Here is a 26,911-nt window from a genome sequence, read left to right as displayed (position 1 = left end):
AGGCGGAAGCGGCGCCATTTGCCGGTGCCGCGGGCGTGAGGGGCGGTCGGAGCCGGCGCGGCCATGCCGGGGGCGCGGCGCTCTCTCGCCTCCCCGGTGGTGAGCGGCGTTCTCTGCCCGTGCGGGTCCCCGCACGGACCTGCGGTGGAGAGCGGCGGCGGCGGCGGGAACGCGGGGTCCTGCGGGCGGTCGCTGTGCGAGGCCTCCGAGCAGGACCGGCGTCTCCGGACCCTGTTCCAGAAGCTCGACGTGAATCGCGACGGCGCGCTCTGCATCCACGATCTGGCCGTGGGGCTGGGCCGCCTCGGGCTGCACCGCTCCGAGCTGGATCTGCGGGTGAGCGGCGGTGGGTCCGGCCCGGCGGGGCTGAGGGAGGGCCGGGCCGCTGCCCCGTGCCGTGCCGGGCCCGCTCCGTGTTTGTCTCGGGAGCGGCACCTGCACTCTGGGGGCCTTCCAGCTGTGTCTCGCCGGGGCAGCGGTGGCACCGGCGCGTGGTGGCTCCGTGGCAGCCCCTGCGCCCTTTGGTGCCCTGTTCCCCAGCGGGAGCGGGGCCGTGGTGGGACACGGCCGCTCCCCGAGGGTCCCTGTGCCTTCCACACTCGACCCGGAGCAGTCAGCTGGCTGGCTGCCTGTGGGCATGTACGGTGTTAACTTACTGCAGTTAATAAGATTAAAACCTTAGTGTTTGGGCAGGAAAAACGTAAAGGAAATCGTGTTTCTGCAGGACTCAGGGTAATTCGCATGCTGACTTACACTCGTGGCAGGTCCTTTGGGAGCGATTCCTGCAGTCAGGATAATTGTGCGGGTTTCACTCCATCGCTGTGTTCCTCATGCCAGTCTGGCAGCGTGTTGCTACTCGTGTTTGCCCAGGATGGCTTATGCCAGACTTGTTTATTGTATGGGTTTGGAAATATCTTAGAACGTAGGGAGGCTGCTGTACTGTAGTTTGCACGTATAAAACATGCAGCTCTGGCTTTCTTTTTCAGGGAGCTTTTTGTACTCACCGCTCTGTGTGATGCTGTCCACTGAGGGCTCCAAGGTTCAACATGATGCTGCTGTATTTAACTGTGACTAGTGTAATTTACATCTCCGTGTGGCTTGTCCTCAGTGCTGCTTAGCTTTCCCCTGCCTAGTCGCTTGTATTTTATGTGCAGGGCCATAAAAAAGCTGAGTATAATGTGAAGATAGGAGATAAACACATGGGTGCAGCCAGGGATGTGCCACCACAGAGTCCCTGAGTCTGACAGGAAGGAAGAAGAGTTTAAGAATAACTTCTGAGTCACTGAAAAGATACTTAATCCAAGTGACAGCGCCTGTTCTCTCCCTGTTCTGGGAGTGGTGCCCCACTTTGAGTGCTTTAATTACACAGTCCTTTCCAGAGTTTCTAGTTCCTTTCTAACTTCGAATCTCCAGCATCTTAACTTCTGACATTTCTTTTTGCTTGGCATCCTCTGAGCTGCTGTAAAATACAATCATTCCTTGGCAGTGTGATCTTGTGAGTAGTTTAGTTGTGCTGTTTCTAGAAAAAAAACACGAGTGCCATGAGGGTTTTCTGCTGGGTGCATTTGGGTACGTGGATCTGATTGTACCACTGTGCATGCCCTGTGACACTGCCCTGCTGCCTCCTGTGGGGCCCAACCCTTGACCTGTGGCAAAAATCCCCCACGACCCAGAACGTTCTGTGCTTACTTACACCTGCATGCCAGCCTCCTGCATTCCCTTCTCTTTGCATGCAGCTCAATCCAGCCTAACCTTCTGCAGCCCGGGAGGAAGCACCTTAAAACAAACTGCATTTTTACTTCCCAGCAGAGAGTTCCTTTGCTTGGCGCGCCGCGGGAGCGGCAGAGGAACCGTTCTGCGGGGACCGGAGCTCGCTGCCGGAGGGAAGCGCTGCCTGGACGCTGCTTAACAATCCTGTCTTTCTGCTGAAGCCCCTGTCAGTATTGTTCCTCAGCCTTTTCCTTCCCCTGACTCCTCTTCTACATCAGCAGTAGATTTATTGAACACACAAACCCTGTGCCCAGAGAAGCTGTGGCCGCTCCATCCCTGGAAGTGTTCATGGCCAGGTTGGAAGGGGCACTGAGCAACTTGATTTAGTGGCAGGGGGTTGGAGCTGGGTGCTCTCTAAGGTCCTTTCCCAACTCAAAGCATTCTAGAGTTTGGAAAGCATTGTTAGTGTGAGAACATCCCCTTTAGCAGGGTATAAACCATTGAGAGTGAGGATGCAGAGTTCAGAACTCTCAAGTTCCAGTTAAAAATGTGGGAACAGCCCTCAGCTGGCTAGCAGACTTCCGTGTCAGGCAATTTTTAGGGAAATCAAATAAACTTCCTGTTTCCAAGGCAGTTCTATTAATAAGTCAGTCCTTTTTCTGCTCCATCCTTAGCTAATTATGGCACCTCAATGCCTAACTAATGTCAGGTCACGCTCAGGGAAAGTGCTTAAGTGTCAAGATAGAAAACCTTTCTGATTTATCGAGCATGGTGTTTGGAGACCAATTTAGGCATAAATCACATGGATTGCTTGTCATTAGTAAATTACTTGGTGCCTGTGGTGCACTTTATTTTTCCTTCCATGCAGCAGTACATTTGATATGGGAGTTGCCTTCTAATGTTTGGGAGCAGATGGAGAAAACATTGGGCTGGTAAAGTGAGGTTATCGCCGATCTCAGCTGCGAGCTGCTAATCTCCCTGCGTCAGTAGGCTAAAAGTCCTTGTGGTAACAATAACTTTTGGGCTGAACTTGAAATGAAAATGAGCAATATTTTGGCTCCTTCAATGCTTGAGAGTTCTTGCTGAGATAAAACCCTTTGTGGCATTTGTGGAAAATTGCTGCTTTCTCTTTTAGAGGTGGCCTTCTGTGGTGGGGGAGAGAAGGGCTTGCACTCAGATGTCCTTTGAGGTGGAATTTGCTTATGTAAACGATGCTTTCTCTTTTTTTTTTTTGTTGTTTTTTTGTTTTAACCCATGCTGTTATCTTTAAACCAATTGACAAATAACAGTGTGCCAAACCAGTGAGCCTTGTAACGAAACGCTTGTTTGCACTGGTCAGCATGAAGCAATCCACATACTTCACTCTGTTTGGGCAGTAAAATGATAACCATGTGAAGAATTTTTTAAAAGCCTTTCTTGTTCTACTGTGTGAAGGGATAGTCTTTTACTGCTAAATTTCATCTACCTCTGGGATGGTAAATGTCCTGTTACTGTTGCTTTCTGACTTTATATAGACCTATGGAGCTTGAAATATGCACTTAATGGAAATATGCTGAAACAGAATTGTTTCCTACTTTGTATCTGGAGATGTCCTATTGCTGAAAGAATGTGTGATGGTAATATTTGTGTGTTTGCTAATATAACTGTTTTCCTACTAATCCTGATTAACTGCAGGGCTGGAGTGCCATTCCAAAACTTCATCTCTGCTGCTGAAGTTCCAGACAGTCTGAACTGGTGGAATTAATCCCAGCTGCCTAGAGCCAGACTGAAGTGGTGAACTTTGTATGCAGCTGCCTCTTCTGTAGTGGTGCTCAGCATCTTCTGCTGGACTAGTTCACTTTAAGAAACAGAGAAAACATAACCCTTGTCTCTTTTCAGTCCCAAATGTCCTCTTTGCCTCTGCCCTAACAGTGATGTCCTCCTTGGTCTCGTGATAGTCTCCCCTCCTAAGTTCATGTATTCAACTGTGATTGTTCCCTTGGTATCAGCTTCCCCATGGAAAACTGTATCAGCTCCCAGGCTGCTGAAGTCTGCTTTCATCACTTCTTCCTTAGCCCCATATCTCCACTTTGATCTTCAGGTCCTGGCTGTCCAAACTTCCTCCCAAGGTCTGTTTTTTGCTTTTCCCATGTACTGAAGAAGCAAGGCTGTGCTGCTGCAGCTGGACTCTGCAGTGTTCTGTTTGCGTCAGGCTTTTCTTCTGAGCAACTTTGCATTTTAAGTGTCCCTGGACTCTTCCAGCTGCGTCCATGCCATTCTGGGATAATAAATCAGTTAGCTCTTTGGCAAGTGGCTGTATGGATGGATTGAGAAACTCTTTCTACTGTAGCAGTTGCAATCGTAAAAAAATTTAATCTTGTTTCTGATCAATACTTTATCTTCTGTCATGACGTCATTTAATTCTTCCTCTCAGGCTCTGTTTCTGGAACTGTTTTGTTCTTTAGCACTTGTGAATACTCTGTTTTATACTATGCACAATGTACTGCAATTCTCAGCAGCTGTAAGGGGCAGAAGGAGCAGGGACTTTTTCCAGTGTGATGCTTTCACTTGTTTTCCATTCACAGCCATCTGGAATTGGAGTACCTGAGTTTTTATTGTGTTACAGAAGTCAGTTTATGATAAAAAGAGCAAAATTCTAATACTGTTCTGTAATTTGGACTGGAATATCTCTCCAGCTCTCATTTAGATCTCACAATACATCTCCAAACCTATATACATTTATGCATTATCACATTTTCATGGTTTACGTGTCCTGAATCCTGCTGGGGCACTTGTGGTGCTTTTAACTGGGCTTTTGTAATTCATCTTGAAGGGTTAAGCAACACAAGGTTGTATCAGACAAATACTGTTACAGTTTGATATTCCAGTTGATAGCCTTCCTCCTGCTGCCAACAACTTCTCATCCACCCATCTCTTTACTAATCCCAATGGATTACCTTTTGTGAATACCCCAAACCAGTTTAATACTAGGTGAAAGCATTTTCAATAACATGTTAATTAAATTCACACATCCATGAGTAATTTTTATTAAAATAATAAACAAAATGGATCATATCTGCTGGATCTGTAGGGAGTGGAGGCCTGTTCTTGCTCTTTGTAATTATGAAATGTGTGGTTGGATGGAGACCCTGTTCTCATGCACTTGAGCAAGAGCAGAACTGTAGGTCAGTGATTTAATTGTAGATAAAACTCTCAAATCTGTGGTGAGTGGTTAGTTGGTATGAATTTGGGGTTTGTTGTGTCTCTGATTCAGGCTGAAGACGCAAATGAACTCTAATCAATCACATGAGTTCTCGACAGCTGAAGAAAAAGACTTGGAGAAGACAGGCCTTGGGTTTGCCACAAGGAAACTTCTGGGCACAGTGCTGGTTATTAATAGCCTTGGCCAGCAGCCCCTGCAGTGAGAGCTGTGGGACAGGGATGCCAGGGAGACGGGCTGGCACCGCAGCCAGCCCGGGCTGTGACTCTGCCAGGTCCTGCAGGGATAGCAGGAGAGGGGTGCTGGGCAGCAGGGAACCTCAGGCTGTCCTGGTGAAAGTCTTCACCACACCTGGTGTCTGGTCAGCCCTGCCTTGGTGTGATTAATGTGTGAGATGGGCAGTGTGTGTCCACTGGGTGTTCCCAGGGGAGCTTGGGAGACAGGTTTGAGATGCAAATATGCACAGGAGGAACTTGCTCCTGCATGTTTTCCTTGCATATAAACAAACAATTGCAGATTGGACAAGTGTTGCTTTATGTGCATATAGGACCAGCTATATAACTCTTGAGGGATGTTTGTTCTTCCAGGGTTGTTTTTTGTCCTATCTTGCAGAAAACTGGAGAAGCCTGGTGGTTCTCTGGTTTATTTAGCAGAGACCTTTGTCCTATTTGCACAGTGCTAATGACCAAGGGCTGCTGGCTGACCTTTGAGAGATGTAGGTGCAACTTTGACTAGAGCATATAAATTTTAAATGTCAGCATTGTGTAAGTAGAAGGGCATCCTGGCTATCACTGATGTGGCCTCACAGCATTGCTTCCTGCAGGATGGGCTCTGTTCTGAACTTGGTGGGGAAGTGAATGCCTGTAGGAACCCCTCAGCCTGAGTGGAGTGAAACAGCAAAACTCATCCAAAGCAGCTGATTGCACCTGTTAGAATATGCAGCAGTGCTTTGGTCTTTCAGTGTGTTCTGTGGGACATTTTTTAGTGACCAGCACTCAATGCCTTGGTGAGTAGTGGACATACCTCCTTGTCCTCATCTGCATGGATTATTAGAATAGTTAATGTTGGAAAAGACCTCCAAGAGTCCAGCCTTTGCTCAACACCACTGTATTAACTAAACTGTAGCACTAAGTTGTTTTGAGAACACCTCCAGGGATGGTGACCTCCCTGGACAGCCTATGCCAGTGCCTTACAATCCTTTCAGTGAAAAAACGCTTCCTGATGTCCAACCTGAACCTCCCATGGTGTTGCTTGAGGCCATTTCCTCTTGTCCGGTTGCTTTGGAGAAGAGGTCAACTTCTGGGAAAAACCTCCTTTCAGGGAGGTGTCAGATTACTGAGATAGCAGCAGGTAAAAAACTCCAGACTTCAGCATACTTATTGTTTATTTTTAATTTAGCTGAATATTGAGCAGAACCCTTGAATGGTTGGTGAGCATTAATAAAAGACATCAAAGCCATAATAAAGACTTGGTCTTTTGTTTGAGAGCCCTACAAAATGGTGATGCTGCAGCCCTGGGCTCTTGGTTGCACACAGCATAACATGATACAGTGTTGGGAGGAGGAGAAGGGGGAGGGAACTTTCCTACAGCCCTACTTGTAGCAAATGGGAAATGAGCCTTTGTTCTTGTTCATGTCCTATTGCTATATTTGTGCCTGTGAATGTGGGACATGAGCACAGTTTAATGATGGCCCAGTCTTTGTCTTGGGTGAAGAAACATAGATGTGATAACTCATGGGAAGGCAGCTGAGATGTCTTGAGTTTTTCCAAATCCTAAGTCATGAGCTGCAGGGAAGCTTCTGGCAGCTAAAATGGTTTGCAGTGGAGAATTCCGCTCTTAAGAGAAATATTTGAAATGTTTAGATCATGAGTTGCCTGGAAAGGCAGAGCTGCTTGGTATGTGAACCTACATTGTTCAGCCTGGGGAGAGCTGTGTGGGGGCAGGCCTGGCCTGGCTGCTGCAGGGCCATCCTTTCTCACTGCCTGTTTTCCTGCTTAACTGTCTGGTGCAGCAAGAAGCTGATTTTCTAATTGCTGAGTATTAAGGGTGCCCTGTCTTTTGGTTAATCCCTGCTCTTCATATAATGTGATATGACCTTGGTGGAACTCTCAGTCCTGGGCAGTGGCTCTGTGCTCCCTGTCCCTGGCCAGCTCTCTCTGTATTTTTGTATTTGGCACTGGCTGTGGATGCCTGAATAGATCAGCCTGGGTAGCTAATTCCTTGTGCCAGGGTTTCTGTAACAAGGAGACCTGGGTTGCTTTGTAGTGTTCCCTGAGCTATGCTGTGTCACCTTAATATATGAATGTACTTGAATGTCACCAGACAGTTTAATTATTTAAGCAGCAGTGGCCAAGACATTGAGATTTTATGTCTTGGTGTAAGAAGCACAGCGCAGGGTTAACTTCAGCTTTCTAAAAAGTGCCAAGTAGTGACATACTTAACGTTTTCCTCTTTCAGAAATTAAATTTGAAAAGATAAGAGGTAATTGGCAGAGTCATGGTGGCCCATCCCAGCTGGGGGCTGGCTGCTATTTCTGGGTGGCACACACATGTAGGCAGCAGGGCTCCTTGGGGTGCTTCCAGGAGGCTCCCAAAGGAGATGAGTCACTGCTCATTCCTGCAGGGTCACCTAAGGAACCGGAGATGCCAGCAGCTCTTCCTGTGCTGGAGGAGGAGAGGGGTCCCTGCCCCAGCACAGCTCCCTTCCCTCTGCCCCCCTTTCTTTTTGCCCTCCCTCTCACATTTTTTTTACATGTTAGCAAGTTGGTGGTGATGAGCTCACAAGTTCACAGAAAAATGCTGTGCATTTACTCAGAAAGTCTTCTAGAAACCATCTTAAAGCAAAAGTTAATTTCTGCCAGGTATACCAGCCTGGAAAAGGCAAGTGTCTGCCTGAAAACTGGAGTTTTAGACTCAGCAGCTGGGATGATGTGGCTGAAAAGGGTACAGGGTACCTTAGTTCATGGCTTACGCAGAACCTCCCTCTGCCAGCTTGCAGTACTGAAGAAAATACTTTAATTGAGCAAAACATGGCAGTCTCTTGCTTTTTTTCTTTCTTTTGTCTCCATTTGGATAGATTACAGCTCTTTATTGTCAGCTTCTGCTCAGGCTATCTAATGACTACCCATTTTGGTGTGCAGGGCTCTGGGGCCAGCTGCCACAGGCGCCTTCTGTCCCCAGGGACTGGTGTGCTGGCCAAGAGCCAGCATTCAGATCAGCCCTCCTGCTTTTCTGCCTCAAATCCCAGGTCTGCATCATGTAAACAGCTGGAATAGCTGTCTCCTAATGAAGCTGAGGTTGGGAAAGCTGTTTCACTAGGTGTTCATTCATGATTTCCAGAAAAAGGGAATTCTTGTTCCTTTGTGCCCCCTTTCATGCTGGACTCACAGTACTTATTACATCTTTTTTGTGTGAATGATTGGCTTCACGGTGGTGTTGGTAGAGTAATACTTCCCTGCAAATTCCCTGTAGGAGTGCAGTTGTCTTGCTTCTAGCTATAATCATCTTGCTGTCACTAGGTTTATTATTCTGACCTAATAAAATTACCCACTTGGTAAAATAAATGCTTTTAATTTTTTTTTCTTAAATATGATTAGGAATTTCTGTCTCTTCTCAAGGAGTTGTGTGAATTAGTGTGGTGGCAGAATTCCTCTGAGGTTTTCTTTAGTGAGGACAGAGGCCAAAGAAGCATTGCTAAGTTTCTGCTTTAATTACACCCCAGGCATGTAATTTCTTGCAGAAATTATTATTTTCTTATGAAATCTCTGCATGAACAAAGGAAGATGGGGGTCCCTGATGTGCACACACCACTAAATATTAATACTAATGCAGGGGAACAATTGTAACAGTGTCAGGTAACCTCAGCTGTGAAATGGGGCCCTGTGAGTATTAAGTGACCACAGAGGACAAATCTCAAGTTCTGCTTTGGGTTCTTTGCCCTCTGTATGGTGACTTGTAGCTGTGTGAGTGGCAGGGCAGCCTGCCTGTTGCTGCAGGCACCTCAGATGCCCTTTCCACACTTTTCTGGACCCCATCCATGAGTAGCCTCAGCAGGTTACCTCAGCAGAAAGCTCTGCAGTTTTTTGGCTGGGGTAATGAGGTTGTCAGAAGAGCATGGGAGCAAGGTAAGTGCAGGGCTTAAGTGGATGTGTGAGATGACTTGCAATGGCAGTAAGCTTCAGATTAGTTCACAGCTGCTTGTGAAACCACAGCCTTAGGCTAATAGAAGCTGATTTTTGAAGAACCGTGCCCAGTTCAGAAAATCTGCTTTGTTCCTCTGGCTTGAGAGCATTAAAAACTTCCAAATGTCATCTTAAAGGATCTGATTCACTATGTGTTAGAAAGTAGTTTAACTTTTGTGCTTGTAGCTGGGATGACTGACAGCAGCTCAGATTAATGGAGGCATGACAAGAATTCCTCAGTTTTCTGTTCCTGTGCCTGAGCTGCTGACTGCATCCCAGCTAGAACCAGACTGTGCCACTCCTCAGAGAGGGACTGGGCTTTCCCACACCCTCACCCCAGTGTTACTGCCCCATAATTAAAAAATTTTATTTTTGTGTGGTAACTTGTTGGTATGTGTCAAATTTTAAGATAAAAAACTTTGTTGCATACTGTACATAGGCCTTGTGATGAAAAAGCATTTTTTTCTTCTTAAGTAATTCTGGCATATTTGCAGAAGAATTTTTTTAATGTGGCGTCTTCTATGTACTTGTCTCTCACTTTTTCCATTACTTAGGTTCATTATTGGAATTCAATGACAGCAAGTTCCCAAAAGTGATGTTCATCTCAAAATCTATGTGCAACTTGGCTGCTTAAGGCTCTCAGACCTTTTAGATTTTGGATCGTGTTTTCACATCTAATATCTGTATACCGGAAGTGTCCTGCAGTCTGTCACTCCCAAAAGTTAAAAGCTGAAAGCTGACATCCTTTCCTTGGTGTGGCTCTTGCTGTGCTGTGTTGCGTAGGGAGCCCCAAGTGATGAAAGCTGTGGGTTTGTACTCATTTTTTCTGCCTGTTAAGACCCCCAGACTTACGGAAGAGTCACAGTCCTTTGGAAGTGAGGCATGCAGTGCCCTCTGTGCACACAAAGAATCTGGGAATATGAAGTGAGTTGATGAACTGTAAAATGGAAAATGCTGGGTTCCTCCAGGGTGGGTTCTGGTGGGGGGCTGATACAGCTCACTAATCAATGAACAACTGCTGCTGTGGCAGCAGAGGAAAGCGTGGCATTTCTTGCAGAAATCCAAGCAATATCATGTCTCCCTGTGCTTACACATTTTAATATCCTACCTCTGACTAGGTGGTTCAAGGCTCCTCCAGCCGAGCTCGGCCACTGACCAAGCAGGGATGGTTGGAGCCCAGCTCTCACACTGGTGAATGGCTGCAGACGCTGTGCTGGGAGCCAGAGGCGGCAGCACAATGCAGCACCACAGAGCTATTGTAGGCACGGATGAGACCATAATAGACTGGGGAGAGAGAGTGCACTCAGAGGTTAATGCGGCCATGGCTGGCCAAAGCCGGCTTCCCTGCACAACCATCTGCTGCCCTAACAAAGAGCTGCAGCCGGGGCTGCCGAGCCACACGCATCCCTCGGACGCTGCCCATCGCTCCGGCAGTGCCCGGCTCCCGGGCCCGGCGGGCGCGTTCCCCCGCGGGTTCCCCGGGCCGGCGGGCGCGTTCCCCGCGGGTTCCCCGGGCCCGGCGCGTTCCCCCGCGGGTTCCCCGGGCCGGCGGGCGCGTTCCCCCGCGGGTTCCCCGGGCCCGGCGCGTTCCCCCGCGGGTTCCCCGGGCCGGCGGGCGCGTTCCTCTGCGGGCGGCCTCCCGCGCCCGGGGCGCGCTCCCGGCCGGCTGCGCGCGCTGCCGTGCTCCGGAGCAGCGCAGTGCTGGGAGCGAGGATTGGCTGGGCACTGCTGCAGTGGGGACGCAGCCTGGGTGCTCAGCATCGCTGCTCGCCGGGGATGAGCCCGGACGCGCAGCTCAGTTGGCAGCTCTGAGAGGCTCCTTTCGGAGAGGTTCATCTTTAGCTTTCCTCCTAAGGCGCGGCGTCTCGGCTTCTCTGTGCAAGCAGTCTCCAAAGCGCAGCGTCTCGGCTTCTCCGTGCCAGGGGGCTTGTGCTTTGTCTGTTGCCATCAGATTTCTGAGGCTCTGGTACAATGAGCTGCTTGTCAGGCCAGGCACGACTGCAGTAGCAGCAATTTCAAAAGGCAGGAAGCGTCCGCAGGAGCGGTCTGTAAAGAATCTGAGCCGGTGGAGTCGCTGGGTTGAACCTCCCGCTGGCTGCCGTGCCGATTCCCGTCTCGGGGGTGCTTGGTAGTGCAGTCACATCATCCTTGGCAGCGGGCAGCTCCTGAGCGCTCAGGGTTTCCCTGCCTGGGATGCTCGCTGGAGCAGCAATGCTGCAGACCCTGTGGCATTTTCTGTCTAGCTTCCTTCCCAGGGCCATATGCCAAGGTCCTGCAGATGAAAAAGAGGATGAGGCCAGAAACACCACCCCACTTCCAGGCCCCGGGGAGAAAGGGCCAAAGGTGTTGGGGAAGACACAGGACAGAGGGACTGATCCCACTGAAAGGAGACCAACTATCCTACTGGTGGTTGGACCCGCAGAGCATTTTCCAAAGGTAATGGGATATTCAGGGGCCTGAGGAGGGGTTGGTGCACATGACAGTGGAGTGTGTGGTCTGCTGGGAGAAGGGGTGTTGCAGGTGGAGTGTGTGAGCGGCTGTGTGTGTGAATTTGGGGAGGGGGGAGAGGAACAGGAAAGGGAGCAGGGTGTAACGTGTGTGCTTGCTAGAAAGGAAGGGGGCGGGGGGCAGGGGAGTGACTGAAGAGAGGAGGTGATCTAACCTTCCAAACATGATGTTCAAAGTGTGGGAGAAAAATGCTGTTTAGGGGCAAGGGGGAATATGGGGGCCTTCAGGGCTCCTGGGCAACTTGTAAAAAGCATGACTGAGAGGACAGGGAATGATAATGCAGGTTAGTGGCGAGTCCCACCCCTGCAGCCCAGACCAGCAAAGAATCAAATGCATCCTAAAATGTTCTGGAGTCAGTCTCTGGTAATTTGGCAAGCCTTTGGTAAAACTTGCATATTTTGAGCAAATGAGTAACTGGCTGTATTATTTGAATGGCAGAGCCCGGAAGAGAGTAAAGACTGTCCCTGGGGAGCGGGTGGCATAAGGGAGAGACCAAAATCTGTATGAGGATGGGAAGTTCCCAGGGGATGGGAGAGCGGGGAGGTGGTGGGGGCGCACAGTTGGCGGAGAATAAATGGTGAGGCTTTGTCTGGGGGGAGGTGAACAAAAGCTGCTTAGTTTAGTGCTGGAGCTCCCGGCACAGTGCTGGCCGACTGCAGTTCTGGCTGATTTAATGGAGGGAAGTGCTGTCTGTCTCCCCTGAGGATGGTGCAGTCAGCTCTGACCACATGTGGTTTAAAACCAAGGGTGTGAGCCGGGATTAGGGGGGAAGGAGTTGGGCAAAAGGGCTGCGAAGGGTGGGAGGTGGGGATCATACTGAAGGACTGCAGCAAGGAGAGGGGCGTGTGACTTTCAGGATCCAGTTTATTTCACAGGGAATTGTTGCTGTAAGCTTTCTCTTTAAAATGAGGGATGAATAGGTTTAAATTGTAGAGGGGATTAATATCTGTTCTGCTGCTGTTTTGAATGGAAACAAGCAGGGCGGCATTTCACATTCTAGGGAGCAGAAGCCACTCCCTGCTTGAATCAGGCTGAAAAATCTGCAGGGACTTTTGCCTTCATCTCTATCCTTAGCAGTTAGCACTGTGCATCCCCTTCCAAAAAAGGAGCATGCGCGTTTTCAGGAGGACTTTGGTGCACAGAGGTTGAAGAAGGACAGAGGCTCAGAACTGAAGGAAGTGGTGACGAAAACCTTGGAATTATAGGGCTGAAAATCTCTTGTGTCTTCCAGAGAACAATGGTCTCTCTGTCAGGGAGAGTCCATCTGTTCACACCTGGAAATAAAGCTTTCTCTGAAAGCTGATACCAGTCTTCTCTTTCCTGTGTGACCCTGGGAAGTTCTGCTGCATAGGAACCGTAGGATTGGCTGATAGAGAAATACCTAGAGGAGAAGGATGTGGTAAAATGGAGTTACTGCTGTCTTAGGAAGTAACTGCCCATCTGCCAGGAGGTTGTGACTGTGTAATTTTAGCTTGCCCTGATTGTAATGTAAAATGCAGTGTAAAGCTCTTCTGTTGAGGATTATGCAGATATGTTTCACCTTGCAGTTCAGGCTGGCTTATGCTTCATCCAGCCCATGGCTCAGCTGATGGACAGTTAAGATGCAATGACTTGTTTGTGCTTGATCAGATATCAGTGTTCCAATTACCTCTCTGAAGGAGAAGTGTTGGGAAGTCTTGTACAGCCTTAGGGATAGATAATAAACCACTGTGAGCAAAGTGTTATTAGGTGTTCATAGAAAATGGGGGCTTTTGTTCTCTGCCCCTGGCTGGCTGTAACCTTGGGAGCAGTCTCTTGATTGGAGGCCACCTCATTTTGTAAAAACACCTGTTACTACTTCTTTTCTAAATCCACACAAAATATCACACCTGGTACTGGGGTTTCTGTAAGGAATTGATGTGTATCCATCAACTTGACTGGAGGGGCTTCCTGGCCTTGGTTCTTCAATCTTTACTTGTCATTGCTGTGTTCCTCCTCAGATGTTTGCCTGTTCAAAGCTGTTCCAACACGAGGCTGTTATTGCAAATATGGGGAGAAAATACTGATTGCAAATGTGTTATGTTGGCCCTGGATCTGTGTACACAGGAAACAGGCATGATCTGCCCCTGATGTCACCATCTGGACTTGTAACTTTGGATCCTTGTGTTGTCGGTGGAACAGGTCACCTTCCCTGGTTACCTTTATGTCAAATATCACATAGTGCTCTCTGCTGTGCCTGGGCTCTTATCCCTCCCCTGGCAAAGCCTTGGCTGGTTGCAGCTCTTTACTCTGCTGGGGTCTCTTAAATCATTAACTCCCCTCCTTCATACGCTGTACACTCTCTGTGCTTTGTGAGGACTTTCTGTACTATCCAATTAATTATAAGCTAGTTTCCAGAAATTCAAAAAGACCAAGTCAGCAGAACCCAGTGAAACCTTCTAGCAATAGGGTTGGAGCCCAGAAAGCTGTTTTGCCTCTGAAGGAGGATGTTACGTGACTGTGACGCTCGCTGGTACTTGATATTTTTAGAGCCTTTTTTTTTAGCAAAGCAAATTCAAAATGAAACAGCATACTTTCCTGCTCCTTGTATGGCTGCATCTTTCCATCCCTTGGGAGGTACATTCTGGAGGTGATGTAGTAAACCAGTGATGAAGCAGATGCCCAGAAGCGTACAAGTGACTTGGAAAGGTTAGCAGGGATGGCAGGGTATGGAAACTGGTACCTCATGCAGCATTTAAAAGAACCAAATCCTATAAATAAAATGAAAATGCGTTTGCTGAAGCAAGAAAGAGCTGGTTTTGCCTTCCTTCATGGCTCACTTTTCTTGTCATCAAGGAAACTGCAGAGGGTATTAGCCAGGCTGGCTCCACATGGCCCAGAAATGTGTCATTTCAGTGTCGGAATTGGTGGATGGAAATATCAGTGAGGAGTGACTTCATTTGAGCTCTGTGCCCTGTCCTTGCTTTGGTCAGGAATAGATGGTGCTAATGAGGGATGTACTGTCCACAGCTGGTGCCTGAAGCCCTGGACTGTGTGTGCTGCTGCCCGCTGGGGCTGGGGCAGTGGGACTGGCTCTGCGTGTGCTGAGATGTGCCCAGTGACCCCACAGCAGTGTCCCAGGAGCACTGATCCCTGCAGCTTTGGAGAGCTGCCTGGCTCTTGAGTATTTCCAGCTTTACCAGGATTTTTAAAGCTGAAATACAAAAACTTCTTAATTCTCGTTTAAGTTCCCTTTGTCATTAAAACATGAATTGCTGGTATAAACTTCATTTGTAATCTGTCTCTCCTTCTTAGCTCACTGTTCTGTAATTAATACCCTGCTTAAAATCAGCTTTAACTTCATTAGCTTTCTCTTTTCCTCTGACGTAGGTAGAAGGGCTTTTTTGCCTAAAATGTGCCGATTTTGCCTTTTGTCTCTAGCTGCCAAGTCCAAACAGAGTTTCTTAGGAAAATCTGCATCATGTTGGCATAGCAACTGAGCTGCCAAGCAGCTATAATAGTGATGCTTGGCAACTCGTGGGAAGGACTACGGAGGATCTTAAAGCTTTGTGAAGCAAATCTGAGTTAGATTTGTTCACTTACTACTTGTTGCTGGGGGTTTCTGCTCTGCTCCCCTCGCTGGGGGCATTTGGTGGGCAGTGGGGTGTAGGAATCATTGGGGTGCTGCTTGCAGTGAGACTGGACTTGGTGGGAAGGCTGGGGTGTGCTGTGGGCATGCATGCAGTGAGCTGCTGCAGCTGATCTTTAAGAGGATCTGGAGTCCCTGAGAAGATCCTGTTTTCATGCAGAGACGTCAGCAGGGAGTAGGTTAAGCCGAGTTAGGTAACCTGGCCACGGTGCCATGGTAGGTGAGGTGCCCAGGAAGGGCAGAGGACACCAGTGTAGGTCACGAATCCCAAGGGTACTGAGTTGCTGTGGGTCGTGATCCATTAAGCTTAAAAAAAAATAATCCTTGAAATTAAGCCACAGATTAAATATTCCCTATTTGTGTGATTGACGTGCAGCTCCATGAACAGCTCATTGCAGACCTTGGCTTTGCTGCAGAGAACAAAATATCACAGAAAAGACATCCAGGCACCCTGTGCATGAGGGCCTGAGGAGGGGAGTGCTGGCTGGACTTTGCTCTGTCAGGCAGGCTGTTCAAACACAACAAACACTAGAAAATGTTGCTGTGTCCGCAGCAGTGGGGAAGGCTGTTATCCTGGCTGGCTTGAACCAGTTCAGCAAACACATTTTGTTACTTCTGGTGCAGATAGGATTTCAGTGTTTGGGTTATTGGCTGTGGCTTTTGCATCTTCCCTGCGTGACAGCTTTTCTTTGATTAATACCAAGACTATAACTTTATTTAAAATTCATGTCAGCAGTCAGTGATTCTGTGCTAGCAGCATTGTTACTTCCTGCACACTGGTACTCTCTCTGGAGATCTAGGTGTTACCCTGTACCTCAAACTGCACCAAATGCTCAGAAAGCTGTAATTACACCTGCATTAAATAGTGCTTGTGGCACACTCCCTCCAGCCTGGCTTGGTCCTAATGGGAGCTCAGGAACTCGCTTACAAAGCAGTTAAACTGTCCAGGGTAGAAACTGGAAAATGTTGTTCTGCCCAGGACACTTCTTGTATCACACAACTGACTGCAATGTTTAATTGGAGTCAGTAGAGGATGAAAATATTAAGCTGGTGTAACTGCTGTGTGGATGCTTAGCTAGGAGGCTTAGAAGCAGCTGGGGCTGTTTTGAAGCCTGCCCTTGATTTGGGTGATTTTCTCTGTATTTGGCTCAATGACAAACCTCCACAGGCTTTATTGCTGTGTTGGTAACTGGAGTGCTACCGAGGGGAGAGATCTTTGTGTGCAGGGGTTGTCTGCTCTTAGCTGGCACAAATGGTTTTGGGAGAACTTGCAACCAAAGCCACTCAACTCTGACATAACAAAATAACCTTGTAAAAGTGGAAAACTTCTGCTTTAGGTGGCTATCCTAAACTTGTATTAAAGCAGTAAGTGGCTGGCATCGTGTTCTTAATACACTTTAAACCAATAATTTTTGGGAAGGCAGTGATAGTCCTTCTGTGTTGCACTATGGGAGAGGTTATGATCAAGACTGGTGCTCATATGTGTAAATCCCCACAGAGGTGAGAACAGGCTCAGAAAAGGACTGATCAGATGCGAAAGGACTGTAAGGCACCCCGTAGTGGGTTAAGGGACGCAGTAAGGGTTAAGTGGCAGTGAGTGCGGAGTGAGGAGCCGGCTGTTGGGCACGGCAGGCGGCTCACGTGTGCGCCGGGCTCGGCGGGCGGGACCCCGCACCCGCTTCCCTTTTAAGTAGAAGGGCAGGGCTTGTGCAGCCAATCCCGCCGGAGCCGGGCTGGCTCATAGGCGTGTGTCATGAGACTTGCTGGCATTTCCTTTCCACTGGCTGCTGAAATTAGCTGCGGGGAATCACTCGGTTTTACTTCCCTTCCGTGCCGGTCGGGGTGAGCAGGGCGGCTGAGTGTCGGGCTCGGAAAGATGCTCTGCCTCTGTCTGTACGTGCCGGTGTTCGGGGAGAGGCAGACGGAGTTTGAGTACTTTGAGTCGAAGGGGCTGCCGGCCGAACTCAAATCCATCTTCCGACTCAGCCTCCTCATTCCTTCCCAGGAATTCTCCACCTACCGCCAGTGGAAGCAGGTACGGTCCTGAGAGAGGAATGGAAGGGAGGGAGGGAGCGGTGGAGGTGGTGTCTGACACATTCAGTGCCTTGCTTGGGAGGGGGAGAAGGTCCTCATGGCTCTGTTGTAATAACAGTGAAGCATGGAAATGCTTCTCGTGCCCCTTGGCAGGGATTGCTGAACCGGCATGGAGCGAACTCTTTTCTTTTTGATTCTTTTGTTTTGAATTGGGTGAGGTCTTGGTGCCTATAAGACTGTTTAAACCAGTTGATGTGAGTTAAACAGAAAAAATGGGTTTTCCAAACTATGGACTCTTCTGCTTCTATGGGTCTGTTCAGATACAGCATTTCACATCCTCTTCCTCCTTCTTACATCCTTCCACATGCCTCCTCCTGACAGCAGGGCTGTAATGTAGAGTCAGCTGAAGCTGGTGAAGGTGAGCAGGTTTGTGCTGTGAGCAGGAAAGCAGCTCAGTGAGTGACTCAGCCAGGGGTGGGTGGGCTGAGCTGGGGAAGGTTATGCAAGAACTTTTTGCTTGGCTGTGGAAGGAACATGCACTGAATCCATGGAGTTCTCCATCCTGATGTGTCACAGCTCTTGCTTTCGTCTTGTTGCTATTTTTTTTTTTTCATGATCAGGCTGTCAAGAGCCCAGAGAGCTGATTAGTGATCAGCCAAGCAGGGGAGGCTTTTTACACCTCTGCAAAGACATGGAGAGCAGGCTGGAAGGTGTGTGGGTTCCCACAGTGTGCTGCAGGGGCTGTGACTGAAGGTGTCACAGCCTTCAGGACTGTCACAGGAACTTCTGCAGCCACAATAGCTGTTAATGGCCAGATTTGGTGTTTGCTGTTGGAAGTGAAGAGGTGCAGGCAGATACTTGTTCACACCTCCAGAGAAGATGCTGGGAGCTTGGCTTTCTCACCCCTCACACGTGTGCTGTGGGTTACTGCCGGGCAGGCAGCGTTTTTATGCTGTGATTGTGGGGGAGGAAGGTGAACAGGGCAAAGCTTTTATTGCCTGCGGTCTCTGATCACTCGGGCTGCATTTCTGCAGCTGAGAGAGAGGGAGCAGTTGCAGAGTCACATCTCTCTTACAGTGCCTCCAAATTATTAATGCCTGTCAACTGGTGGGGGGTTGCCAGTGAGAGGGAAGCCCTGATTCAGCTGTTCAAGCCCATGTGCTGACAGGAGAGGGGTGTTGGTCTATATTTAGCCCACACGTTGAATGTGAGGTCGTATCTGAACTTCACAACGGTCATATGATAAATGGCAGGTTAGGAATACTGGGCATACCTTGGAGGTCAGGGCAGCTGGGACAGCACTTTCTTATTTAAGGTTCATAAAGTGATTAGGGATAATCCTCATAGCATTAGGGCTAAAGAGACAGGACTTGCTGGGTGAGAGAGAGCATTTCAATAGCAAGTTATTTCGTTCTTAAGTAATTTAAAATGACATTGAAACAAAGACTTATGGCTTATGAAGGGGACTGGTGGTCATAGACTGAGGACTTCTCACAGTGAGTTTGGACTTGCTTAATACTTTGAAGGCTAAATATTCAACAAGATACTGGTGAACAGAGGGTTAATCCATTTCATCTCAACTCAGAGTTTCTTTAACAACCCATCTGCTGTTAACATAAATGTTACAGGAATTAAAACAAAACTTTGGGTGATGCACTAGACTGAATCACACCTCACTGAGTGTTGCTCACTGATGTTGAAAAAGACTTAAACGCTGTCAAAGGCAAGTGACTGAATCAGAAGGGGGATAGGAACTCCCTGAGCCACATTCTTGCAGTCTGGAGATCACCTCACCTGTCAACATGCAGCCATGTGCCCTTAGAGAGGACAGTCCATGGGCTATTGCCTCAGTGAGTTAATTAGTCATTTGCCTTGTCCTAGATGTCTGGCACAGTTTGATCTTGATTTTAGCTTTGTCCTACTAAGAACCTATTCTTGCTCTATATCCATCTCATGGAAACTTGTGTAATTAAAGCCCGTAGCTTCAGGGTGCCTAAACCAGTTCACAAAGGTTTTTATCTTTGGCTGTGTTCACTAGAGCTGGACAGGATTTTGCTGGCTGGAGTTAGTTACTGCCAGAGGGAGCTTACTTCTCTAAGGATTGTAGCAGACATGAAATTCCTTCTCCTGTTCAGTTTCTTTTATAAGCTCAAGTTTTCTGATTCACTTTTTATGTAGATCTGTTGACTCATACTTAGTTCTAGAACCTCCACAAGGACTTTGCAAGGTGTAAATCAAGGTACAGTCCTGAGATTAGACGCATGACACTAGCATAATATCCCTGATAAAAACATGAGGCATTTCATGTGTGTAATGGACTTTGGGAAACAGTTGGAAGCAGGTGACTTTTGTACGCTACTGCGTTGCTCAACTCTCTTAGAAGAAGTACAATTCTGTCAGCTACTTTTTGGAGAAAAAGTCACAGTTGTGTGGGAAATGTTTTAAAGGTGGTAGAAGGGGAGATAGATCTGTCTGAGTGAACAAAGGAACTGACAGTTCTTGGTTGTTTTCTGAACAGAAAATTGTGAAGGCTGGAGACAAAGACCTGGACGGACAGCTGGATTTTGAGGAATTTGTTCACTATCTGCAAGACCATGAAAAGAAGTTGAGACTGGTTTTCAAGAGTTTGGATAAAAAGAATGATGGTAAACACCTTTCTCATGCTCAGGGGTGGACTGGTGTGTGTGTTAGCCTGTAATATGTGTCCTTGAGCTCACTGGCTTATCTTGACAGGCCGCATTGATGCCCAGGAGATTGTCCAGTCTCTCCGGGACCTGGGAGTCAAGATCTCTGAACAGCAGGCTGAGAAAATACTGAAGAGGTGAAGATTCCACTGGTTTTTCTGTTCTATGTCGAGGGAACTAGAAAGAAATACAGGGACATGGAACCCATCTCTTTTTCTCCTGTATGCACTTTCCAGAGACTTTGGTTCCTCCCTTTTTTCCTATTACTTTCTGATTTGTTTTTTCCCTGTGAATTGGCATACAATTATAAAATCATAATGCTTTATTGAGACTTACTGTCAGAATCTCTCTCTGACCTGTTGAGGGGAAGTGCTTGCACCTAAGCTGATTTGCATCCCTGTCTGACTGTCCTGCTGCCCTGAGCTTGCTGCTGTGCAGAGAGACTGTGCAGTTGCTCTTTGGAAATGCTGAGTGCTTTATGCATGTGGCACTAACATGTTAACAACCACTTATTTGTGCTGTTTTTTCCTCTTTTTTCCTCTGCTACCTTCCCTCTGTCTGTGTGCCTGTGTGTCAGAATAAGGACGGGACACTTCTGGGGTCCTGTCACCTAGTAAGTATTATTTTCCCTTCAGTGCCAGTTATGTCCCTGAATTTGGTAGGAGGGGTTGCAAATACTGTTGTGGGCTGGTTAGAAGGGAGAGAGAGGGGAGGAAAGAGAGAGCCCACTTCTACTCAGCATTGTTTGGTGAACAGAAGTTTTCCTAGCTTTGTCTTGTGTCTCCTTAGAAGTCTTTTAGTAGTTGCTTTGCAAAGCTCTTTTTGGTGTAGGCCTGGATAATCAAAGGGAAGGGGAGGAGGAATTTGTCACCCGGTGGGAGTCTGTACTCACCTGATGATCAATCTTTTTAGCATGGATAAAAATGGGACAATGACAATTGATTGGAATGAGTGGAGAGACTATCACCTGCTGCACCCCGTGGAGAACATTCCTGAAATCATCCTGTACTGGAAGCACTCCACGGTAAGAAATAGCTCCTGTACAACAGGTCTCAGTCTTTGCCCAGCTTCTTGGTCCAAGTCCTGGCCTCCAGGAGCTGCTATCAGCAGTCATTATCTTTCTCTTCATGGTTCACAGCTTCCCTGTAGCCCTTGAAGCTCAATTGCTTCCTGTCCTCTGCTGTAATCTTGCCACATATCACTGTCACAGCTGCTGGCACGGGTGATGACGACTGCAGTACTGCAGGGAGCTGGGGGTGTTCTCTTGCCCTGCACCTCCAGGAGCTCCTGCCAGTGGCCAGCCCCAGCTGGTTCAGGACCTGTTAAAACTAGAACCTGATTCCAGAGGCAGCCATCCTTCCTGGAGTTATCTGTACATGAACAGTATGTAATGACATTTAACAGGCTGCGAGCTTGGAAGGTTCTGGAGAGGTCCAGCTTTTCTGCCATGCAGCTGCCTGCAGTGGGTCAGTTTGTTCCCAAATACCTGCAGTATTTTGATGTAGACAAATGTTCAGCAGTTGCCAGGATCTTGGAGACAAATCTCGAAATCAGAACTGAGTTTCCCCCGTGACATGTTCTAGCAGTGGCAGCTCCTGTGGCCAGGCACAGCAGTTAGTGGCTGTAGATAAGCTGCTGGCTTGGAATGAGCCCATCCTGTACTTCAGCACCTGGTGCTAGCAAAGAGCAGTAAAACTTTAGCAAGATCACTGGCTGATGAAGCATTTCTCAACACCTTCTCCTTTTGCAGATCTTCGATGTAGGAGAAAATTTGACTGTCCCTGATGAGTTCACAGTGGAAGAGAGGCAGACAGGGATGTGGTGGAGACATCTGGTTGCAGGTGGAGGTGCAGGTGCCGTGTCCAGAACCTGCACAGCTCCCTTGGACCGTTTGAAAGTGCTCATGCAGGTATGATGGAGAAGTTCCAGTTTGTTTAAATACCTGAGCAGATTCCTTTAATAGTTATGGTTACCTGGGAGGTGATAATGTTCATCAGCACAGTACAATGTTAATCTTGTCATTCTCTTATTGCTATTTTAAAAAGCATTTTGCATTATTTGAGCGATCAAAGTCATATTAAAAAGTTATTATTCATTGACTAGAAAAAGTACAGAGAATCTTTTTGGAGGTAGACATGTCAAAATTGTCAGTAATGTAAGTAGACAGTTGTATGGAAAATTTGGGTTTTGGTGAAACAGGTTAAAATCCTGTTTTCCTTTGAGAGACCTTGAGGCCATGAGAGTTGAAGTGAATGTGGTGGTCAGTTGGCAAAGCTTGCATTCAGTATTATCATTAGGAAGGAGTTGGAAAATTTTGATTTTAGCCTGCTTTGTCACTGCTCTAGAGCCAGATGAGAAGTTGATGGGTAGTTGGTCCTGTGCTAGGTATGGGACAAAGCCAAGACAGTTGCCTGTTTAACCTTTCCTCCCATTCCAGAGGGAGATATTGATTAGATTGATTAGTTAACGCTAGACTTGGCAGAAAAGAAAAGAAACTTGCTTTTCCCATTGTAGCAGTTATCTGGAAGGGATTAAAACCTTGGCAACTCTGTGGGTAAATAAAAAAGCGCCCTTTTGTCCCTGGATTACAGAAAAACGTTGCACTGTCGTAATGGGGACTGGAAGTAATCCAGGCTTGTCCCTGTCCCCAGGTTCACGCCTCGCGCAGTAACAACATGTGCATCATCGGTGGCTTCACTCAGATGATCCGCGAGGGCGGCCCGAGGTCGCTGTGGAGAGGCAATGGCATCAACGTGCTCAAGATTGCACCCGAGTCAGCCATCAAGTTCATGGCCTATGAGCAGGTGAGGGCACACACAGCTCTGAGTGCAGAAGGACGAGCTGAAAAGAAGATGATGGCTGAGATAAGTGAGGGAGCCTCAATGTGTGTCTGTTCTGGCTTCTGCAGATCAAGCGGTTCATTGGTACTGACCAGGAAATGCTGAGGATCCACGAGAGGCTCCTGGCTGGTTCTCTGGCTGGGGCCATTGCACAGAGCAGCATCTACCCCATGGAGGTGAGGCAGGAGGCTGAGTCCAGCCCAGGAAGGCAGGGGTGGGAGGATGTGGGTAGAACACCAGCACTGTGATATTTAATCAATGAGTTCTCAGAGGTGGTACCAAGCAGTACTGCTTGCAGGACACTTGCTGTGGTCCTGGCAGTCGTGCTTCTAAGAATGACTTAATCTGCACATTGTTCTCCTGCTGATTCTCCTGTAGGCCTTCATGCTATTTATTCTTGTCTTCTAGGTTCTGAAAACACGGATGGCTCTAAGGAAGACAGGACAATATTCGGGCATGTTGGATTGTGCCAAAAACATCCTTGCAAAGGAAGGAATGGCTGCCTTCTACAAAGGCTACATCCCCAACATGCTGGGAATCATTCCATATGCTGGTATTGACCTGGCAGTCTATGAGGTATGAAGCCTTTACCCTATTGTTAGGTTAAGCCTAACAATTACTATGTTATGTTTTATGTTATTGTTAAACTGTTGTAGGGCTGTGCTGCTTGTGTGGCCTTATCACTGTCAGACCTATCAGTCATGACAGGAGTTCAAGTAATTTATCAAAGCTTTCTTGAACAGCCTTATGGGGCACAAATGTACTTTTTTTACCCCAAAATGGCTTAAAAGATAATCCAATATGATGATTCTAGTTCATAAACCATAGTCAGCATCATTGATGGTCCCTTGTTTCTTTTCTTCGTGAGAAAATTGCAGCAGAAAATTAAAGGGAGGATTTTCCCCAGGCACTATGGCAACGGCAGCTCTCAAAAAGATTTGAGAAGCCCTGTGCTTTTGGCTGAACCTGCCTGGAACTTTCTGGGCCTTTACTCTAGATCTTTCATGAAATGTGACACTCCTTTGCTTGTCTCTTCGCTGCTGACCTTGGGCTTGTTCCTTCCAGACACTAAAAAACACCTGGTTGCAACGCTACGCTGTCAACAGCGCTGACCCTGGGGTCTTTGTCCTGCTGGCCTGTGGCACCATCTCCAGCACCTGTGGACAGCTTGCCAGTTACCCACTGGCCCTCGTGAGGACACGCATGCAGGCCCAAGGTGAGAACTTTTGGAACAGTGGGAACTCCTGCCTTTGTTTTTGAGCCAGGCTAGAAGTTCTTCAGTGTAAGCATTGCAACAACGGCCTCAGCTGGCCCCCAGAGCTGAGCCACGGGCTGTTTGTGATGCTGCAAGGGGACAGTGGACTTTGTGCTGCCTTATAACCTCTGTGGCCAAGGACCTCCAGGACAGAGGTTCTGTTTTGCTCAGATCAGCAGTTCTGGGCTGAGGGCATCTGCAGAACAGTTTGAGAAAACACTTGGGGTAGCTGAGCAGTGAATGCTGTCCCCCACAAAGCACCTTTGCTCTGGGAACATGTGAAAGCACATGGATCTGTACTGCTCTTGGAAACAAAAGTGTTTTCACCACGTAGGCTGCATTATTTATTGTGGTTTTCCCTGTTGCAGCTTCAGTGGAGGGTGCTCCTGAAGTGACCATGAGGGGACTGTTCAAACACATTCTGAAGACAGAGGGAGCGTTTGGGCTTTACCGGGGTCTGGCCCCCAACTTCATGAAGGTGATCCCAGCTGTGAGCATCAGCTACGTGGTGTATGAAAACTTGAAGATGACTCTGGGCGTGGACTCACGGTGACCAGGAGATGCTGAGGACTTGGAACTCTGAAATCTTGGGATGCAATCCCAAGACATATAAGCCATCTCTCATTCTGTGAATGTGTCGACACTAAGCTGACTAAGCAAAGCTGTGAAATCTCAGATTGTGAGTCAGTAAGGAAGGGGGAGGGGAGGATCTGGTGTCCTTTGCCATCTTGCTACTCAGAGCTCCACATAAACCATCACAAGGTCCTTTTTGTTGGGCCTTTTGGGAGACCAGGAGCTGAACTCCTGGGAGATGTTAAGGTGGGAGTTGCTGAGGTCAGTTCCCAGCAGTATGACAGAGTAGCAAAGATTTGGGTTACAGGTCTGCTCTCAGCGTGTTGCCTGTACAGAGCTGTTTGCCTACAGATGAGCACCTTCTGACTTGCTGAAAGAGCTTCTTTTCCATTCAGAGAGCTGCTTTTTCCATTCAGTTGTTTAACTTCCTCCCATTGTTTAAATTTGTACAAACCTTGTGTAGGAGCTGCTGCCACACCAGGCTTGTTATGTTTACAAATATTCCTTTGGGTGGGAGACATTCATGTTCTGCTTCCAAGAATTTACATGAAATGTAATTTTGACCTATACTGGTTTGGAGGGCTGGTGGGCAGTGGTTTATCCAGCCAGGCTGAAGTACTTAAGCCAGCCTGATGAAGAATTAGGATTATTTATTTTTTATAGATTTAAGTGTGTCTCATAAACCCACTAACAAGATGCACTTACTAACAGAAGCAGCAGACTAGAGCCTGCATGCCTGTATCCTTTGCATGCCGGGATTGGCTTGTCTTATTCTCTGCAGGGGCTTGGAAAGGGGAAGGCAGGAGAGCCCTGGGCTGCCTGGCACAGTGATGCATGGCTTTAGTGAACAGACACAGCAACTCACAGCTCCTGTGCAGCTGTGCTCCCAGCACGACACGAGAGCCCCTGCATGGACCTCTGAATTCCATCCTGCCTGGTGCCAAGGAGAGCTCGTGAACCTTTTCCAAACCCCGTGCCTATGCTGCTATCTTATCTCTTTAGACCTCTTGGTAGATCCATGTTCAGGTTTCCATTGGTGCCGTGGAGGCCCCAAGTCAGGAATGTCTGCTGTGGGAAGGGGTGTTAGGGAGAGGGGCTGTCACTGGGAGAGGGGAGATTTCAGTCCTGAGGACATGCTTGCTTGCCTTTCAAAGGGTGCTTTTCGTAAGGCTAAGGGAAAGAGATGGCTTTAAAATTTCTCTGATAGCATTATGGGCTGCTTTAGTTAATAGGATCCAGCTTCTGAGGCCTGGGAGATCCTCACCCAACTTTTCATTTTGGGTAAAATGGACCAGCGTTGCATTCCACTGTTTTACTGCTTAAAGCATATTTATTTTGTATTTATTTGAACAGAGTTATTTCAGACTATTTTTATAGGTTTGTTTAAATATTGTTACTGTGCTTGTATTTCTCCTGTTTTAAAAAGTTCTCTATTAGTTCTTTTACATCACACAGCTGAGTCGTGGGGAGGGATGCTAAAGTCACTCATGTCCTTCCCTCTGGGGCTTCAACTGCCTTTCCCACGTCTGGGTTTGTTGCTGGAGGACCTCAGCCCAGAGAAATTCTGTAGCAAGAAGCCATGGGAGAGAAGGGAGCAGATGAGGAAGCAGAACCTTGGGGAGAGGGTGCACTGTGAGGCTTGCCTTAGCTTGGAATTGCCTCTGTGCACGGCAGAAAGGCTTTGGGGGATGGCTGAAGTTGGGAAGTGGAAGGTCTGTGGATGTTGGATGTCACAACAGTTAATTAAGAACGCTTGGGGGAGTTTTTAGGTAAGGGGGGAAGAGAGAAATCTCAGGGACTAAAGACAATACACATTTCCAGAGAGATGGAAGGAAGCTTGCACTTGGACACGAGCTGCTACAGTTGTGCTTCAGGGCTGGATCAGCAGACCCTGCTGCTGAGCCAGTGCTCATCACGTGCAAGAGGACACTGGAGATGTGTGTGAGAAATTGGAAAAGGATTTGCTAGCACTCAAACAGCTGCTTTTTTCTCTGACAGATTTTGGTGGTTCATGGAGAGTCTCCCAGGTGAGACTCTGCCTTCACTCTCAGTGCTGTCAGTAGTAGCCACATGGAAATCTAACCAACAATGGATTAGTGATAAGAGTTTCTTTCCACCCCCCTCTTCCTGAGACCTGTCATAAATTCTTCAGTGGCTCCTTCCTACCAGTGTGGCCTAATGAGAATATGAATATCAGAATGCAAAAATCAATGCAAAATGACAACCATCTTTGTAGCTGTAACCACAAATTGTTATAATGCAAATCTAACTCGGATTCTTCATGTAGGGAACAGTCTGCTAATAAAGGTCTGATAAAGAGA

The 26,911-nt window shown here is 47.8% G+C and overlaps 1 protein-coding gene across 6 annotated transcripts; it reads left to right on the top strand.

The window, feature by feature from the left end:
- SLC25A25 (solute carrier family 25 member 25) lies at positions 1-26,911 on the top strand. Of its 6 annotated transcripts, none has more exons than XM_064394128.1 (11): positions 1-336; positions 19,757-19,883; positions 19,972-20,059; positions 20,500-20,535; positions 20,835-20,946; positions 21,673-21,831; positions 22,574-22,726; positions 22,831-22,938; positions 23,171-23,338; positions 23,828-23,978; positions 24,386-26,911. In XM_064394128.1, the coding sequence occupies exons 1-11, from the start codon at positions 64-66 to the stop codon at positions 24,568-24,570; spliced, it is 1,560 nt and encodes a 519-aa protein (XP_064250198.1). In that variant the 5' UTR covers positions 1-63; the 3' UTR covers positions 24,571-26,911. The 6 variants fall into 6 exon arrangements, with proteins under 6 accessions (XP_064250198.1, XP_064250200.1, XP_064250199.1 ...); XM_064394129.1 differs by lacking the exon at positions 1-336 and adding an exon at positions 10,790-11,525; XM_064394132.1 differs by lacking the exon at positions 1-336 and adding an exon at positions 16,908-17,239.

This window comes from Passer domesticus, chromosome 18 (assembly GCF_036417665.1).
Source record: "Passer domesticus isolate bPasDom1 chromosome 18, bPasDom1.hap1, whole genome shotgun sequence".
Classification (NCBI taxonomy): Eukaryota; Metazoa; Chordata; class Aves; order Passeriformes; family Passeridae; genus Passer; species Passer domesticus.
This window is presented reverse-complemented; position numbering and strand designations above follow the sequence as displayed.